Source organism: Pelophylax lessonae (assembly GCF_965119305.1).
Source record: "Pelophylax lessonae genome assembly, chromosome: 4".
NCBI classification, from domain to species: domain Eukaryota; kingdom Metazoa; phylum Chordata; class Amphibia; order Anura; family Ranidae; genus Pelophylax; species Pelophylax lessonae.
The window spans coordinates 241325777-241346039 of NC_138771.1; the positions used below are offsets into that span (position 1 = coordinate 241325777).

The 20263-nt window shown below is 41.9% G+C and overlaps 1 protein-coding gene across 1 annotated transcript in view; it reads right to left on the reverse strand.

Annotated features, from left to right (window-relative positions):
- Window positions 1-4684: 4684 nt before the first annotated feature.
- Window positions 4685-20263, reverse strand: part of GXYLT1 (glucoside xylosyltransferase 1) — a 95170-nt gene continuing 79591 nt past the window's right edge. The window contains exon 8 of the mRNA XM_082256488.1: window positions 4685-5404. Coding sequence (XP_082112614.1) covers window positions 5243-5404 — 162 coding nt within the window. The 3' untranslated portion in view covers window positions 4685-5242. The remainder of the gene's footprint in view (window positions 5405-20263) is intronic.

Here is a 20263-nt window from a genome sequence, read left to right on the forward strand (position 1 = left end):
TTAATTGTCAGCCACTATAACATCTGGTAGGGACTGGTAAACGGCAAAATATTTGTTTCTGCGTTTAATATGCTTTAGAAGAAAAAATAAAAAACACACGAGATAAGCATTTGTTTTTAATGAACATTTGATAAAACAATTGAAAATATATTTCCATTCCAGAAGACCCAGGAAAGAATTCAAGAGCTGAAGACATGACATAAGAAGACATGAGAAATTCCATGTTATGTAAAATAAACTTGAAACTACTTTTCCATCGAATAAGGCTCATATATGAAAAAACAACCAAAAAATTATACAAATTCCCAAAAGTTAACAATGATTGTCATAACATATATACAGTAAACATGAAAATACCTAACATACAAGGCACAAAATGTCACAAGACGAAATAAAACCTCTTTCCTCACAGTAAGAAATGTCCCAAAAACTAAAACAGTGATATCGCATTTTCAAGAAAAACAGTCAGGACAGAGATATGTGTTAGATGTGTAAGGTCCTGGGGCTGCGCAGTACTGTTATAGTAAAATTAGCTAAAATACTAATACACTTGTTGTGCTTGGCCCCTATACTGACATGCCAATACAACAACACTGTTCATTAGTGGAGCTTAAAATCATATTTAAAATGAGGGAAAACGTGTGGTCCCAGTTAGGTGGAGAATAAAAGGAGACTCCCATATTTTATGCTTTTATTTGTTGCAGAAAGTCGTCAATTGATTACAATTAAAAATTAAAAGAATTGTGCCAAGCTAGACATTGCACTAAAAAAAAATGTGAGGAAAGCAAAAAATAAGGTGTTGCCCCTAGAAACTTATAGGGAGCTTACTTTCCTCTTCTAACGTGAATAATGAGAATTGAATTCTTTGTCTGAGATGGGCATAAGCTCTCAGGGCATTTATAATGAATGTGCCACACCCAAAAAAAAAGTAATAGCCCCTATGCTGACTTTTACTAGCAATGTAACCCTTAAAAAGGTACCTTAAAAATTAACCCAACACCTAAACTTATCCCTTCACCTTATCTCCCCACACTAACCCTAAGAGCTCAGGCACATTGTAAACTATTACAGAAAATTTCTGATATTTTGACAGAAATAAATACTATCATGGGGAACGGGGAAAAAAAAAAATTATGTGATAAAAATTGTCACCCATTAAACAGCAAACTGGGTTACAATTAAATCAAATGGGTTACATGCAGACTAGGTTAAAAAAAACTCAATTTTTAAAGACCATGAATTATAGAATCCTCGATAAAATAACATGTAATAAAAAGCTGTTTTGAAGGATGGGGAAAAAAAAAAAAAGAGAAGGTAAAGGAAAGAAAAAGAAAAATCAGAGCTTTTCCAGGAAAAAGGTGAATCCTTTCTCGCTACTTCTAATTTATTAACCTTATTTATGGAGTTATACATCCTTCCAAAGAAAATACAAGTGTTAGTAAAATTTGCTACATTTACATTTCAGCAAATGTTACAGACACTAGGTCTGATCTTAGTTTGACATAACATACACAATTTAAAGAGGGTGAAAAATACAATCCCTCACATCTGACATCATGCAAATTAAAATTTTAACCTTAAAAAGGGTAACTCAACTTTCATGGGGGGGGGAGAGTAAATAAAGAAAAAACAATATAGCGTATACAATAGCAACACAAATCATATTGTAATTGATTAAAAAATACTTTTCCTTTTCAATCTGCAGCTGTTTTAATTTTCTGAAAATGCAATATGGCTACCTGGAGCTGTTCTGTACACTGACCACACCCCAGAATCAATTTCCTACTCACCAATTTTCCCAGAAGTCTGCCTAAGATACAAGTCAGAGGAATGTTTTTTTTTTTCCCAACAAAAGTGGAGTTACACTTTAAAATCCTCATCTTCCTTGGCCCTCCCCACCTGTCACCATGCACAAGGTGAATCCAACTGGGCCAACGTGTCTAGATTTTCTTGCTCCAATGTAAACCTTATTGAAAAAATAGATGTCCTGGATTTATGTCATTTCCCAGTCACATACTCAGAACAAGCATGCAGTTAACAAAAATCAGATTATCTTAAAGTAGTAGTAAAATGTTTAGTTAAAAAAAAAAAAACAAAACATATGTATTATACTTACCTGCCCTGGCAATGGTCTTGCATAGAGCAGCTTCAATCTTCCTCTTCTTGGGTCCCCCTCCAGCACTCCTGGCTCCTTTCCCCCACCAGTGCGTCAAATAGCCAGCTGCATGCAGTGGGGGCACTGGTGTGTGCTCGCTCCCGAGCCCCACTTTATGCGTCCATAAGACACAGAGCTGCAGCTCAGCTCCGCCCTTCATTTTCTCCTCATTGGCTTACTGGCTGTTGACTGTCTCACCCAATTAGGAGAGGGAGTTCACAGAACAGCCGAGGCTCTTGTGCACATTGCTGGATCGAGAGGGGGCTCAGGTGAGTATTAAAGGGGCTGTGGGTGGAGCAGCACACAGGTGTTTTTTTTTTATCTTCATGCATAGAATTCATGAAGGTAGAAAACCTTCATCTTTACTTTAACTCTGCACTCATTTATACACCCTTAGCTAGACATGAATAGTAGACATGAATAGTACAATAACGAAGTGCAAAACAAAGAAACCATAGCAATAAAATATACATCGCTCATAATGTTTAAACCACAGAAACAGATCCAATTGCTGTAGGTTACTGTACTTTGCACTATATTAAATGAGACTGATAATATTTTGATCAGAAACAGAACAATCTTTAATTAAAAGTATATGGCAAAAATTTTGCATTCAATGAAGAAAAGAAATCAATATTTAGCATTGGTAGCTATAGTTAAAAAAGGAGCAAGGTCAAATGTTTTTTTGGCCATACTTCTCATCTAGAACACAAGAGTGCACTTGTGCTCTCCTGGGACCCAGAATCAGCAGACAGTGGGATAAAGCCTGCTGTCATCACAGAGCCACTAATAATGTGATCACAATAATGTCAGGATACACCCAGATGCCTGAGACTTTGAGCCAGCCGCTCCCACCCCCTTCCTAGCCATGCTCTCCAGTGAGTGCTCAAAAGGCAGAGCTCAGAGCGGACTGAACAAATGATCAGCGGTCAAGTGATCGCTCAGTTCTCACTGTTCGATCCATTGGAGAACAGCTGCAGCCATATAGGCGAGTATGCAAGTTTTTTTTTTCTATGTAGCCCACACTTATCCTTAAGTATTCATAAATAACAAAATATATTTATATTTCATTTAAATGTAGAACTCATGCACAAGGGTAATCCTATTGTTTAGATATGTATGGGTGCCTAATGCAGTCCCTAACCATGAGACATAATGTAGGGATCAACCACATACTAAAAACCATATTTGCAGCAATGCTAAAAGCAATACCACTTATAGCTGCATGCTAGTGTCCACAAGTCTGCTCTCACATAGAGTGATATAAAAAAAAAAAAAAAAAGAGCATCTGCCACCTATATTTGGGCTGATGTGGGGGGCTGGCATACTGAGAAACAGGTCCTGTGATTTCTCATTAACGAAATCATAAAATATGCCAACATTGCCTCAATACAAGATACAGTTAAAAACGACATGTGTTTTACTATATATAGTAAGTAAAAATATTTTATGCAACTCCCCTTTATTAAGGAACTATTTTCTAACCCGATTACGCATAATAACAGGGCTTTGGTTTGTGAATGGCTAAGCAGAGGAGGAGGAAGTACAACAGTGGACCAGTTTTTAATATTAGAAACTGCTCTGGTATGGCTGAGAGTTGGAAACATGACTGCCATTGGCCCTCAGTGTAGCTTAGACAAGAGTATTCAAGTAAGAAAATGCCTTATTGTTATAAGGGGAACTATATATATATAAAAAAAAAATAGTATATTACATTGGCTGTAAACCTTACATATACCAAATGAAATGACTAGCCTAATATAATGGAGATGAAAAATACTCCTTCATAAGTTGTGCCTGTTTATCTACCACCACCTCTTCTCTAAGCCTCCTAAATCACACATTTTACACAGTATCTCTTAGTTCTAGCATGCTGTGGGAATGGCCCTGTGGTCACACACTGTACATCGTAGAGCAGAGAGATGACTGTAGCCTCAGCTCTGAGTGGAGGGAACAGACACACCCCTCTCCACACAAATTTATTGGTAAACCTGCACAGCCGAGGCTGTCAAGCACAGGCTGTGTGCTGGAGCTCCCCATCCACGTCTTCTTCTTGAACTTGGCATTAGCTGTCAGAAATGACTCATGCAGATAATTAGGCAGGCAGGCAGCACACAGAAATCACTCTAAGTGCTCTGGATGGAGGTACACTGTAAACAGATATGCTTTATTTTTCACTTCAGAGGTTTACAACCACTAGGGTTTAAAAAAATGTAAATCATCAATGTGCCTGGAGTTGGGTTTTATCATATTCTGACACAGTGTCTTCCTCCTACATTCAGAGTATATCATTTTTCTAAACATTTCCTTCAACACCATTAAAATCTATTTTCCATATTTTGCAGATAGCAAAAATATGTCTGTGGGCATATAAACAGTGTCCTCCTGTTGATTTGTTCAGAAAGGAAATGGAGCATTATTAAAAGACCGTTATGATGGAACATGAGTGATATACACTGAAACCTTTAAAGGAAATTATTTTTTCTATTTTCTTCCTTCAAAGCTCATTAAAATCTCTTTATAAAAGCAGGGAGGTGTAATCCTGCCTTCTGTGCAATCCCATGCTACACATAGATACACAAAAACCTGTTTAGTGTGTAAAACCATCACTCTTAAAAACACCCTTCTGATCCTGAGAAGAGATGGAACACAAGCACTATTAGTGGTCCCTGGGGATAGGTCTGGCTAACCATTTACTAGTAGAAAAATTCACACAACATTGCTATACAGCAGTACAATATGGTGTTAATCAGCTGCAGTTCGGATAACCGTCGTTTTTTCTAATATTCTTTCCTTTCCCACAAACACCATCAATACCTTTTATTTGGCTTGAATACAAGCTACAGGAAATAGTAAAAATTATTTACACTTAAATGTACAACATATCCCGCTATCTGTACTATATTATGAGAACACACAAGGATATGTTGAAAGCTTTTGTTCATTTTGATGGCCTGACACAATGGTTTCCAGTAACAGTGTACACAGCATGTAGTGCTTCCTCTGAACAGAAGCATATGATTGCTGCCGTTCTGTTCTTTGTGCAATTCCATTTAGTCCACACATAATAGAGCTCTGCCAAAAGCATCACCTTGCATTTGATCTCTGTGCATAAAAGTCGTCAATGCTATTTGTCAGCTGTCTGGTGAACAGTTTGTATATCTTGCCACAGTATGTGTGCACAGTTTTCTGCAATTCCAGTTCTAAAGGATATAATAAAGAGCGGATGAGGTCATCTCCAAAGGAATACTATGGGGAGAAAAGAGGGGGAAAAAAAAATTATTGTGAATCAGGTGAAAAACAGAACATAGGATCATATTTGCATAACCCAATAGCATTCTGTAACAATAGATATACATATGAATCTACCATGAGCATATTAGGATGCAGTATTAGTCAATAGGACTAGGGAGCAACCTCCTTAAAAGCATCCCCCCTCAGTATAATCATTTTTTATATTAACTTGCTAGGGCTGGCATGCTGAGTCAGGAGCTGGTGTCTATTCTGAAGAAGCAAGAAAATGAGTAAGGTTTACTATAAGGTGGTTGTAAACCCTTACATATACCCAGTAAAGTGACTGGCCTCAGGTGATATTCAGAGATGAACAATCCACTTAATTGAGCATATCTATCTACGATCGATGGATATGCTTTGTTCAGATTTAATGTTGCAGGTTAACAACCACTTTAAAGTCTTTCAGAATTTGTATATACTACATAACATCAGTATACATGGGAGTTTAAGATGTGCTTGTGCATTGCATTTACTATACCTGTGTCATTAATTCAGCCTGACTGGCTGGCACAGCAGAATAGAAGCAAAGCACAATCCTACCTTAGCTGATCTCAAAAGCTTGTGTACACAACCACTAAGGTTAACTAACCATGGATGACTGAAATTTTGGCTAATTCTTGCCGAATCGGCTGAGATTTGACCTGTGGGTGACCCTGCAAGCAACATCCAGCCCAACAAAAGTCGATTAGTCGTGTGGAAGATTGTGCCATTAAAACTGGTAACAATTATGTTGGAATAGATTGTTTCTTGCTTGTGCAACCAGTGTGATGAACTAGAGAAGATGGATCTGTATATAGCTATTTTAAAATGGAGAACTCCATGAAAAAAAAATTGTCCTCCCATAAAGTGGAGCTTTGCCTACACCAGTGTTTCTCAACTCCGTTCCTCAGGGCACACTAACAGGCCAGATTTTAAGTATTACCTTGGGGAGAATACTGCAATCACTGAGCAGCAAATTATATCACCTGTGATATATTTCAGTTTTCTTTCAAACCTGGGCTGTTAGTGTGCCCTGAGGACCAGAGTTGAGAAACACTGGCCTACACCACTGCATGGGCTAATTGCTTATTTGTCTAGGAGTGCACCGAAAGGCAATACTTACTCAATCCTTTGGAAAACTTGAGCTCCCCCACATTCAGCGGTGGACTGTTCCTGCCGTGCTTACACCCAGAGCTGGTCTGATGATGGCAGGAACCGTCCGTTCACACACAAGACGGCTAGCATGCGGGGGCGTAGGCTCAAAGGATCGGAGGATTAAAGTATATCTCCACTCTGCTATCCCCTAGACAAAAATGGGCAGTTAACCCATGCAGTGCGAGCACAGCCCTCTCTGCATGGGAAAATAAAAATGTTCCTGGAGCTCTGCTTTAAGACCGCTGTGTAATCAATACACAACAGCTGCAAGCAACATTGTACACACAATTCTAACAACAAATTATAAAGCCACATATGACAGCCAAATGTAGTAATTGTAAGGTTTAACATTATGCCATCACTACTCAGAAATAATGTACTAGTGCTCACACACGGGGAAATTTAAAGAAAAAAAAAAGGGGGAAGATGCTGGGTACATGTGTATGCATCATTTCTTTTTGTTACCGCTACAGGGCAGCCGCTCAGTGCAGAATCACGCGAGTGTGTGTATGTATATATATATATATATATATATATATATATATATACGCGATTCTGCACTTCTGGATTTTGGGCGCTGTGACTGAACATGGTGGTATATATATATATATATATATATATATATATATATATATATATATATATATATATATATATATATATGCGATTCTGCACTTCTGGATTTTGGGCGCTGTGACTGAACATGGTGGGAGCTGATCAGCGGGTCCCGCCGATCATTCGATACTCTGAAAGAATTACAGTCTGCCAATGTAAACAAGGCAGGCGGTAATTCTGCGAATACAGAAGATATGGATCCTGTGAAAAAGTAGTAAAAGCACCTTCCTCACAGTAAGCACTCCCTAGGCACACATTTAACCCTTTGCTCGCTGATGTTAACCCTTTGCCTGCCATTGTCATTAGTAAAGTGACAGTGCATATTTTTAGCACTGATCACAGTAATAATGTCACTGGTCCCACAAACAATTGTCAAAAGTGTCAGTTAGGTGTCGGATTTGTCCGCCGCAAGATCGCAATCCCGTTATAAGTCGCTGATCATTGCTAGTATAAAAAAAAAAAAAAAATAATAATTTCCCATAGTCTGTAGGCGCTATAACTTTAGCCCAAACCAATCAATATAGGTGTATTGGGTTTTTTTTTTTTTATACTAAAAATATGTAGCAGAACACATAATTGGTCTAAATTGATGAAGAAATTGGTTTTACTTTTTTTATTGGATGTAGTTTAGAGCAGAATGTAATTTTTTTTTTTCTTTCCAAAATTGTCAGTCGTTCTTTGTTTTTAGTGCAAAAAATAAAAACCGCAGAGGTGAACAAATGCCACCAAAAAGAAAGCTCTATTTGGGAGGAAAAAAAAACGACATACATTTTTGATGTCGATAGAGTCAAGAAAATTCCCATGATGCAGGGATGCCACCACCACGTGAATGGAATCCATCCTGAACATCTGCACCAGCACAAAGCAGTTCAGCGTCTTGAGGTCCAGGATTGGACGCACCTTGCCTTCCTTCCTAGGAACTGTAAAAAAGTTTAAGTAAAAACCCTGAAAACGTTCCAAAGTCAGAACCAGGATAATCATCCCTTTGAAGTAACAGATCTTGAACCGCCCCAAACAGAACCTGTAATTGTCCGGGGACAGACGCAAGTTGGAAGAAAAGAACCATGCCAGGGGACAAGAGTGAATTACTTTGTAGACCCACTTGTCTTGTACCAGGGAAGTCCACGGGTCTAGAAACCAGCGAAGACGTCCCCCCCATCCTCGATACAGGTAAGGGTGCACATTAATGCTGAAGGGCCCTTGTCCGTGGGTCTGGAGAAGCCGGCTCTCTGCTTGCCAGACCAGGTTCGTTTGGATCCTCCAGAGGAGGCCCTAAAAGGCTTCAAGCCCTTGTCAGTCGACCCTGAGGGACAAAACTTCTTATAAGCCGAGAAGTAGGGCCCACGTCGACGGGGGTCCTTGCCCTTTGTAGCCTGCGGAACAAAGGTACTCTTTCCCGTGAGACCTTTAATGATGACATCCAGGGTAGCTCCAAAAAGGGCGATCTCCTTGAAAGGGGAGATCAGTCAAGGCCTTTTTAGAAGTCTGGTCTGCAGACCAGCATTGGAGCCAAAAGACACGCCAAAGGACCACTGCTGAAACAGATTCGAATCACTAGGGGAGCCGCATCCAAAGAGGCATCACAGATAAACTGCAGCCCCCTGGACCAGCTGGTCTGCCAGCTCAGCAAAGGCAGCAGGAGCTGTTCTCCTTCCAGGTCACAGAGTAAAAGCTTAGCCCACTTAGTCAGAGTTTGACACCAGGGCAATGGTGAATACCGTCCTCAGTGTTGAACCAGCCAGAATGTATATATTGCGGGCCACAGCCTCCGCCTTCCTGTCAGCCGGATCCTTAAAGGCCGGGGACTCTTCAACCGGAATCATGGTTGCCTTGTACAATCTGGAAACTGCAGAGTCCACCACCGGTGGAACAGTCCACTTCTTAAGAAGGGAAAAGCAAAAAATATTGCGCTAACCATAAAAAAGCTGCTACACCAAACAACTGACAAGAAAATTGTAAATAGCAAAATGTGGAAAAAAGTGCAGCGCTAATAAATACTAGCAATATAAACGTGTATATATATATAAACCAAGAAAGGTAAATACAAATAAATAGCAAAATGAATAAAAGTGAACATCAAATCAACAGTCCCATATGTGAAGTGAAAAAAACAGTCCACAACGGTGATAATTGAAGTGCTCACTGGATCCCAACACCAACAAGATATAGAGATATAATGTGCTCACCAGAACGATAGGACTCAAAATGCCATATAGCATATGAGTCAAATCAGCTTGTTGTACAATGGATGGATAATCCGAAAGGGATGACTGAGGTCACTGATGTTGAGGTGAAGAGGTAATAGCAGATATGAACCGTCACACCAGAGAGGCTCTCACTCCGTCAGATGGCCAGAAAGGAACCAAAAAACAAGGGAGCACAAAATAGTGTAACACTGCTAAAATTTTAATTAAATAAAAATACACCAAATTGCACTTACAAACATCTCGTGGTAAAGAGCGTATACAGATGCAAAGGTAGGCTGTCAGCAGCGTGGCCTTGACGCGTTTCAGCATAAATGCTTTTTTCAAAAGATAGTGCCTTTGAAAAAAGCATTTATGCTGAAACGCGTCAAGGCCACGCTGCTGACAGCCTACCTTTGCATCTGTATACGCTCTTTACCACGAGATGTTTGTAAGTGCAATTTGGTGTATTTTTATTTAATTAAAATTTTAGCAGTGTTACACTATTTTGTGCTCCCTTGTTTTTTGGTTCCTTTCTGGCCATCTGACGGAGTGAGAGCCTCTCTGGTGTGACGGTTCATATCTGCTATTACCTCTTCACCTCAACATCAGTGACCTCAGTCATCCCTTTCGGATTATCCATCCATTGTACAACAAGCTGATTTGACTCATATGCTATATGGCATTTTGAGTCCTATCGTTCTGGTGAGCACATTATATCTCTATATCTTGTTGGTGTTGGGATCCAGTGAGCACTTCAATTATCACCGTTGTGGACTGTTTTTTTCACTTCACATATGGGACTGTTGATTTGATGTTCACTTTTATTCATTTTGCTATTTATTTGTATTTACCTTTCTTGGTTTATATATATACACGTTTATATTGCTAGTATTTATTAGCGCTGCACTTTTTTCCACATTTCACTTCCTAAGAAGGGACTCCTCATAGGGGTATTGCCTAGCAAATCACTTAGGGACCCCAAGGGGGTGCTTTGGAATCAAGGAGGGATCCCTAGGCCTCAAGGACAGGCCCACGCAGGACAGGGGGGCCTGGCAGCAGCCCCCACCAGGTACAATCCCTACCCCCACACAGCCGATTGTAGCATCGCCAGCATAGCGCCCTGCCCCCACCCCCAGACCACCCACACAGCCCCAGGATAAGTGGAGGGAGGGGTAGGGTGGGGGGACAGATGATGGGGTTTTCTGATGGGAAGGAGGGAAACTCTGGGGTCGGACCGTCCCAAGGAGGGGCCGACGTCCACCCCAAAACCCTCCAGGGGGAGAGGGGGGGACAGCTACTCACAATACCAGGAACCAGACGGGCACCGCTCCAGAGAGAACCTCCTTTCTATTGAAATGAGGGGCTGTAGGCCACGAGCAACACTGACTCAGGCTGAGACCCGGCCATATGCGACCTTGCAAGGCGTTTAACTCGCAGGCCAGCCCCCATCCGGTGGGGCTAGTTGCGCCCGACCTAGCGTGGAGATGAGGTCTGCACGTGCTCGCTGCCAAGACTGGGGTGACCACTGGATCTAGATTATCCAGCCTGTCGCCCAGTTCGGCAGTTGATTGTAGATCTCACAGGAAAAAAAACAGGAGAAAAAACTTTCTATCCAAAAAGAAAAAAACAGAGATCCCAGCAAGGAACTAGATCCTTACTATTGACTAGGCAGAAAAAAAACCTATAGCAGAGAGTCCTAATCCTGTAGGGGGCAGTATACCCCAATGGTTAAGAAGATCAGGAGCTGTGTCCGTCAATGAACGAAAGAGAAGAAAAAAAAATTCTCGATCTCCTACCATTCTTAACAATAGATTATTTGGTTACTTAATGTACACTGGTTCAGTAGAATGTCAAGCATGTCATTCACCTGGAAGGTGGTTGATCAGCCACTCTAACCAGGAGAGAGTGAAACCCTAAAGCTGGCCATACATTATACAATTTTCTTATTCAATTTCCTTTAGATTTACCATCAATTATGTAGTGCAAGGGCCTGCATGATTGCATATAAATAGAAAAAAAGTGTTTAGGTTTGACCTCATAATATATGGTTTTGTTAAATCTAAAGGAAAATTGTATAATGTAAGGCCAACCTAAGCCTCATTTAGAGACTGCTAGTGTTTTTTTTTTTTTTTTTTTTTTTTTAACTTCCCTTAGGTTAATGAATATGTTGAAGATTTTGCAAAGAAAACCTAATCATGTGCAAGTAAACAACTAAATTGGATTTTGCTTGCACACGATTGGTTGATTAAAGTCAGCAAAGCCTCACTTTATACACTAAGCTAAGGGGAAATTCCCTTGCAAAATGCACAACCTATTTTTGCTTTTAGGAAATCCACCACCAAAGATCAATAACGTCAAAATAATGCTTTTTATTTAACACACTATAAATAAATGTAATGTCTAGTTAAAGTATGCTGAACAATGGTCTTGTATATCTTTATATATATATATATATATATATATATATATATATATATATATTATATATATATATATATATATATATATATATAAAAAAGTTCTCTGCAAATGGTATCACACTGTCTAGCTAGAAGAATGACATGAGAAGGACAGATCTATATATAAAACAATTGGGGAAAAAAAAGGATTTTATGGGATCAATCTGAGTGAGCGCAGAGCAATCTTACATCCCCAAAAGTCCTCTCTCTCATTTTTACTTCCACATGGCAGCCAGTAAAATATAGTATTGATTTTTGAAGGTTATATACAAGTCAGTCTCTTATATTACAATGAGTGCCAACACATTTTACAGCTCTTCCGTGGGTTTACAAGTAATAAATTGTTTATTAGAAGGCTTATTGGTAGCCTGAAAGAAAATTAGATCTGCTTGGCTGAAACCATGCATATATTTGATGTAATAACCTCTGGGAAAGTTGGCAAATACCCAGGCTAAGCTATGACGATATTCCCAAACTCCAAACCTACATGAAACGACAAAGACATTTTCTCTGGAGAGTCTTAGTACATAGGAACTGGCGTTGATATACATCTAGTTGAGTAAGGGACACAGATGGGAACAGATACACGTGCATAATCCCAAGGAGACGGCATCTGCGGGTCAACTGCAATGCGAGAATTTCCTTGATCCAAGTGGTACAGATGCTAAATCCCTAAAGTGAACCATTTATATGGTATAAAGAAATGTAACTCTGGTCACACAGCAGAACAGTTTTAAACAGAAGCTGGGAGTCAGACTTACTAGGCGATTATAGCTTAATTTATATCTCATACTGCTGCAGCCCAAACGTAGCTCTGAATGTGATGATCAATAAAAATAAGACCGCATTCTTCAATTGGGATGCCCCTTGGTTTAATCAGGGGTGTTGCAGCATCCTGGTTAAGAAAGGCTGTGAAGACAGAGAAATGCTGAATGGCAGAGTGGGAGCTGGATAAGGTCAATAATGGGCAGCACCATGGAGGGAAGGCTGCTTCCTGAATCCCGTCCTGTCCACCTTCCCCTACCATGCAGTGGTGTTGTAAACAATTTTGCCCGGCAGTACCAAAGGTGCCAAATGTGCATTTGAAATTAAAGGCAGCCTAGCACAGAAGGTGCATCAGCCAGGTACAGTAAATTGTGTTTTTTTAAAAGACTGTATCAACAGGGCTATCTCATAAAATTAGACTATCAAAAAGTTAATTTCAGTAATTCAATTCAAAAACTGAAAATCATTACATATAGATGCGTTACACACAGTGTGTGTGAGTGTTATATTAACCCCTTGCCGACCGCCGCAAGTACATATACTGCGGCGGTCAGCCCCTCACAGGCAAAGTGACGTACCGGTACGTCACTAGCCTGTGAGGCTCTGGAGACCCCCCCGCGCGCGCGTGTGAGCGGCGGACCCGATGTCCGCCGCTCACTCACGATCGTACGTGACAGCGGGAGAAAGGCAGGCGGCTAGTGTAAACAAGTTGGCTTACTGAAAAGCATGTCCATATACAGTATAGTATGCACTCAATACTTGGAAGGGACTACTTTTACATGAATTACTGCATCAATGCGGCATGGCATGGAGGTCATCAGCCTGTGGCACTGCTGAGGTGTTATGGGAGCTCAGGTTGCTTTGATAGCAGCCTTCAGCTTGTCTGCATTGTTGGGTCTGGTGTCTCATCTTCATCTTGACAATATCCACAGTTTCTCTATGGGGTTTAGGTCAGGCGAGTTTGCTTGTCAATCAAGCACAGTGATACATTGATCATTAAACCATGTATTGGTACTTTTTGCAGTGTGGGCAGGTCCCAAGTCATGATGGAAATTGAAATCAGCATCTCCATAAAGCTGGTCAGCAGAGGGAAGCATAAGGTGCTCTAGAATTTCCTGGTAGAGGGTTGCACTGACTTTGGACTTGATAAAAAACACAGTGGACCAACACCAGCAGATGACATGGCTCCCCAAACCGACACGGACTGTGGAAAATTTTGCATTTCATTTGGAAATCAAGGTCCCAGAGTTTGGAGGAAGAGCGGGGAGGCACAGAATCCACGTTGAATGAGGTCCAGTGTGAAGTTTCCACAGTTGATGCAGTAATTTATGCAAAAGGAGTCCCGACCAAGTGTTGCGTGCATACTACTATACTGTACAAGGACACACTTATCAGTGAGCCAATATTTCTGTAATTAAAAAACATTCTCTCTCTTTGTTTTCTCATAGCTAGGTATCCATAATTAGGGAATACAGACAGTCACAGAAATGAATGGCTGTAGGCCCATTTATGCATATAAACACCAATGTTTTGTTGCATTGGCATTTACCCATGCATGCGTGTACAACAATTTCACAAATAATTGTATGCCTATGCGTGGGTAAATGCTGATGAAAAGAAGCATCAGCATTTATACGAGTACAGGGGTGTACAGCCAATTACTATTATAGCTGGCAGTGCGCCCCATGTGCTGCTCTCCAGCGAAAGGAAGATGTGCTTTTCTACACTAGGCACATTTCATGCCTAATTATGTTCATGCGCAGGTAGCCTTGGACCACATTCACATAACTTTATCTGTGGATAGTTTGCAGCATTCAAAGCAACATCCACTTCTCTAGATGCAGCAACACTATGGCTATGCTATGGCCACATACAAACTTGCTGACTAGCAGTGGCCAGTTTGTGTGGCCAAAAGCCCAAAGAAACACAGACCTGGGAAGCACACTAACCGTGTACAGGGTCATCACAAGCAGATTATATGGCAACAGTGGCAGTGCCAGTTGCAGATTTGTACAAATCTGACAGCTGCAGCTGTTCACACGCAGTGAGTGCAAGCTCTATTAAAACCACCAACAAGAATCTACTGATTCTTGTTGGTAGTTGCCCCTGGCACAGAAACTGCCATGCAAATAAAGCCATTTAAAAAAAAAAAAAAAGATCCCTTCCCTAGCCCCCTAAATAGACTAAGCTAACCCCCCGCACGCACTCTTCTTTCACTATGGTTTTAGATTTCCACGCTGTCCTTATCCCAGCCAGTAAAAATCTAGTGCTGGACTGTTGGTGACAGTCTAATGTCCCATAGACTTGAACAGGACAATGCTCACAAAATACATTGTCACATTCAAATATGAGTTGTTAGTATGTAGGGGAACGCAGCACTCGCCACTCTTTTCACTATATTTTTACAGTCTGCGAAGTAGACAACATGGAAGGCTGCCCCTATAACGGATGGTAATAAGGAGTATTGAAAGCAAAAACTGGATTTTTGCCTTACCGTAAAAAATCCTTTTCTCTGATGTTCATTGACGGACACAGTTCCAGGATCGTAACCATTGGGTTATGCTGCCCCCCACAGGGGAAGGACACAAGGCAGGAAAAAGCTTAACCATGCTGATGGGGCAGTCCCAGGGCATTTACTCCCACACTCTGCTATAGGCATTCAGTTTTGTTGCAAGCAGTGTCAGAAGAAAATTAACAACTCAATAGAGGGGTGGGTGCTGTGTCCATCAATAAACGTCAGAGAAAAGGATTTTACAGTAAGACAAAAACCCAATTTTCTCTTTCATTCATTGACGGACACAGCTCCAGAATCTTAACCATTGGGACGTCCCAAAGCAGTGTTAAACATGAGGGGTCAGAAAAACACAACAGAAAAAATTCCCAAGAGGCTAAACCTAGCCAACCAGGTAATATGGAGCTCAACAAGGAACAGCTGGAGCTCACCTGAAAACACACCCTCAAATAGGACCAGGTCCTTTTAAAAAGTGGCCTGCAAAACCTTGTGGCCAAAAGCAGCATCCACAGATGCCAGTACCTCAACTTTATACATTTTGTGAAAGTGTGCACAGACCACCAGGTGGCCGCCTAGCAAACCTGTATCACAAACGCCTGATGGAGGAAAGCCCAAGAGCCACTAAGCTCCCACGCAGAAAGCGCCTTAACAGGGAATGGAGGAACCTGACCCTTGATGGAATAGGTCTGCACCACCGTCTGTCTTGTCCATCTGAAAATGGTCGCGGGAGACGCGACCAACCCTTTGCGAGGTCCATCCGTAAGGTCAAACAGTAAGGCTGATTTCCTAAATTACTCGGTTGCCACAAGGTACACCCTGAGCGCCCGATCCACATCCAGAGAGTGCACGGCAATCTCCCTAGGATGTTTAGGCTTAGGACACAGGGAAGGCAACACAATGTCTTCATTCAGATGGAAACCAGAAACAACCTTAGGAAGGAAAGACTGACAAGGGCGAAGCACCACTTTATCTCTCTGAGCCATCAGGTAAGGTGAACGACAAGATAACGCCGCCAGCTCCGACACCCTGCGTGCAGAAGTAATAGCCACCAAGAAGGCTACCTTCTGGGACAATGTAAGCAGAGGAAGTTTGTGAATATCTTTGAAAGGCAGTTACTGGAGAACCAACATCACCAAATTGAGATCTCACGGAGGCAACGGAGACTGTACTGGGGGAGCCAAGTGGCGAACCCCCTGAATAAAAGGTGCAAACCAAAGAATGGGTAGCAAAAGAATGGTAAAAGAAGAAAAACTGGCCCTTGACGGTACCCAAGGCCAGGCGCTGCACAACACCTCGTTTGAGAAATGCCAAAATCCGAGCAACCGAAAGGAACGGGGATGACCTCCAAGAGACTCCCAACACGCAATGTACGTCTATCAGGCGCGATTGTAAATCTTCCTAGGAGGTAGATTTTCCAGCCTTTAACAGCGTGGGAATCACCGATTCAGACAACCCTCTATCCTTCAGCACCTGGCTTCCAACAGCAAAACTGCAAAAGCCAGCGATCGTAAAGCAGGATGAAAGATTGGCCCTTGGGCCAATAAATCTTCTCTGAGAGGTGGTCTCCAAGAAGCAGCGGCGACCAGCCATACCAGATAATAAAGTAAAAAGTGTTAACACCACGCTATCTAAGGTGAGCTGCTGGCACAAACAACGGACAATAAAAGTTGTGAAAAATAAAAGTAAATAAAAGTGCAGCGCTAACATGAATCTGTGAACTGGGAATGTTCACATTAATGTGCATGGGATGAATAGTGATAACCTGAGCACACCTGAATCAATATAGCGATATATGTAAATCAAAGGGATATCAAATAAGTCTCATACAATGAATCAAAAATGAAAAATTATTAGTCCAAATGTGAAATACAAAATCCAAAAGTAGTAAGGGTAGCTGTTGGATCCCTTCCACCGACGGAAAAAAGATGTGTATGTGTACTTATCAAATCGCATGGACATATATTGCCATGAAGCATACACGTCAAGTGGATTCAGCACATGAAATCATCACGAATGGAATAAAAAGGTCCAACAGAAGTCAAAATAATGACCAAAAAACGTCCCCGGATAAGGTAGAGGTAGACTATATATGCGCTTACCGAATCGCATGGACCTATAATGCCATATGGCAAATAGGTCAGATGAGCTAGTGAGGTAAGGTGTTGAATCCCTCTGAAGCGGATATCACTGGATGATGTTCTCATGGGTTCCCAATCAAGGAAAAAGGAGGAATGAGTCCCTCATTCACCAGAGCCATGTAAAGAAGCCAGAAAAAAATACATAGTGTAACACTGCTACAGAAGTTTAATTAAAGGCAGACATGCACCTACATGCATCCATGAATCAAATCACCAAACAGATGTGTCAAACTACCTCTAGATCCACAAAAAATGTAGAACCAAGTGAAGGTTATAGAAGTAGTAATCAGATCCCATCACCCAATGAGGTAATATATGCGCTTACCAAATCGCATGAACCCGCACTGCCATATAGCATACAGGTTAAAAAAACTTGGCAAGCACAATCCACATAAATGAAATGTAGAATGCAGCAGCAGGGAGGATCTTGAAAACAGTAATAAGGTCCCATCACCAGATGAAAATAAAGGTTGTGTATGCCCTTACCGAATCGCATGGACCCATAATGCCGTATAGCATACAGGTCAAATAGACTAAGAAAGCACACTCCCCACAAGTGAGATGTAAAATCAGACGATAGTATAGATGATCAAACGGATGTAGGGGTCCCATCACCCGACAAAATAATATGTATGCGCTTACCAGATCGCATGGACTTGCAATGTCATAACAAGCAAGTCAAATAAGCGTAGTAAGTCTTGGATTCCTCTTAACTGGATGTTGGCGGTGGATGTTTTCCAGAGGCTCACACAAGAGAGAGGAAGGGCGAGTCCCTCATTCACCAAATCATGTAAATAAGCCAGAAGGGACTGTACATAGTGTAAAACTGCTACAAAGAGTTTATTTAAAAACAGACATGCACTTACAAGCATCCACGGGTAAAACACCACAGTAGTAAAGACAGGCCGTCTATAATGAGATACTGACGCGTTTTGTTACAGCGAACATTCTCAAAGGATATTGCCGTTTGATTTACATATATCACTATATTGATTCAGGAGGTGTGCTCAGGTTATCACTATTCATCCCATGCACATTAATGTGAACATTCCCAGTTCACAGATTCACGTTAGCGCTGCACTTTTATTTTTCAAATACCAGATAATAGTATCAAGACTGGAACTAACGTTCTGCCCACCTTAGAAAGCTGGCTACATCCTGAGCCATCAGGACATTTACTGTGCCCCTTTGATGATTGACATAGGCCACAGCTGAGGCATTGGCCGATAAGATTCGCCAAAGACAATCATTCAAAGGTCCAGACAAGGTCTGAAAACTTGATGTTCCAGTACATTGATCGGCAGTCTGGACTCCTCCAAAACCCAGACCACCTGAGCACAATCTGTGCCCGGAACGCTTCCCCACCCGAACAGGCTGACATCTGGGATGACAAGCTTCCAGTATAAAGAAAGAAAAGAACAGCCCTATCGACGTGCAGGAGAATGAAGCCACCAATGCAGGGATCCTCTTGTACCCCAGCTCAACAGGATCAGGTTGAATAGAGACTGTGAACCTTGTCCCATTTGACAGAAATCCCTTTTCAGAAATTTGAATGGAACTGTGCAACAGAACCGCCTCAAAAGGTAGTAATCATCAGGCCCACACAAGTAGGTCCAGAAAGATGACCGTCTGCTGAACAGCAGCAGCAGAATTGCATCCTGCAATTTCTGAAGTTTGTCCATAGGCAAGACACTCTGGCTGAGGTCGAGACCAGAGACAGGTCAAAACAGTCCAACTTCTGAAAATCAGAATCCCACTGGACTCCTTCAGAGTTCGCAGAATAATTTTCCAGTAGTCCATCGGAACGGTCATCCAGGTACCGCAGTACTGCGATCACCCGGTTGACACAAGACCAGCACCTGGGCCAACACTGTCGTGAAGGCCCAAAAAGGGGAAGTGAGGCCAAGGGCTAATGCCACAAACTGATAATGCTCCTTGCCAATGGCAAAACAAAGGAAATTCTTATTACAGGCGTAGATCGGAATGTGAAGGTAAGCATCCTTGATATCGACAGAAGCGAGAAGATCCCCCTGATACAGGGACGCCACTACCTTACGAATGGATTCCATTCGGAACTTCAGGGCCTACCTCCCTGGGGACTGTATACAGGTTGAATAAAACCCCTAAAATCGTTCCAAAGTCTGAACTGGGATAATCATGCAGTAACAAGTCTTGCACTGCCACAAAAGAGACAGCGTAAGTGGTCTGGGGACAAGCAGGTCGCGGGGGGGAAAAGAACCTTTCCGAAAGAGAAGACCGAAACTTGATCTTGTAGCCGGAACAAAAGACTTTGTGGACCCCTTGTCCTATACTAGGGAGGTCCACAGATCCGGGGACAGTGGACGACATCCCCACCCCAGATATGGGTGAAGGCGCCCCTTCATGCCGAAGGAGCCCTTCCACAGGTCTGGAGAGCCCACTTATGGCTAGCCAGACAAGTTCCTCTTGGAACCTCTGGTAGAGGCCCAGAAGGGCCGTTTGTCTTGAGATCCTAAGAGATCACAGACGTTTTATGAGCCGAGAAGAATGGGCCACATCTATGACGGGGCTCCTTTTTTTGTTGCCTGCAGAAGGAAGAAATCTACCCCCGAGAAATCCTTAATGATGTCATTCAGGGTCGCTCCAAACAGGTGATTCCCCACACAAAGGGATATCAGATAAGGCCTTCTAAGAAGTCTGGTCAGCAGACCAGCATTTCAGCCAAAACAACACGCCGAAAAAAGACCGCTGCTGATACATACAGCCTAAGAACAAGGGAGCCACAGCAAAAGGGGGATCACAGTAAAAAAACTGAAGCCCCTGGACCAACCGTTCCACCAGCTCTGCAAAGGCAGGGAAAAATGCTCCCCCTCCAGGTCCCGGCAAAAAAGTTTAGCCCACTCGTTAGAGTTTGTGACACCAGGGCTATAGTAAATACTGGCCTAAGTGCCAAACCAGCCACAATAAACATATAGCGGGCTGGAGCCTTTGCTTTGAGCTGTAAAAGGTGAGGGCTCAACAACTGG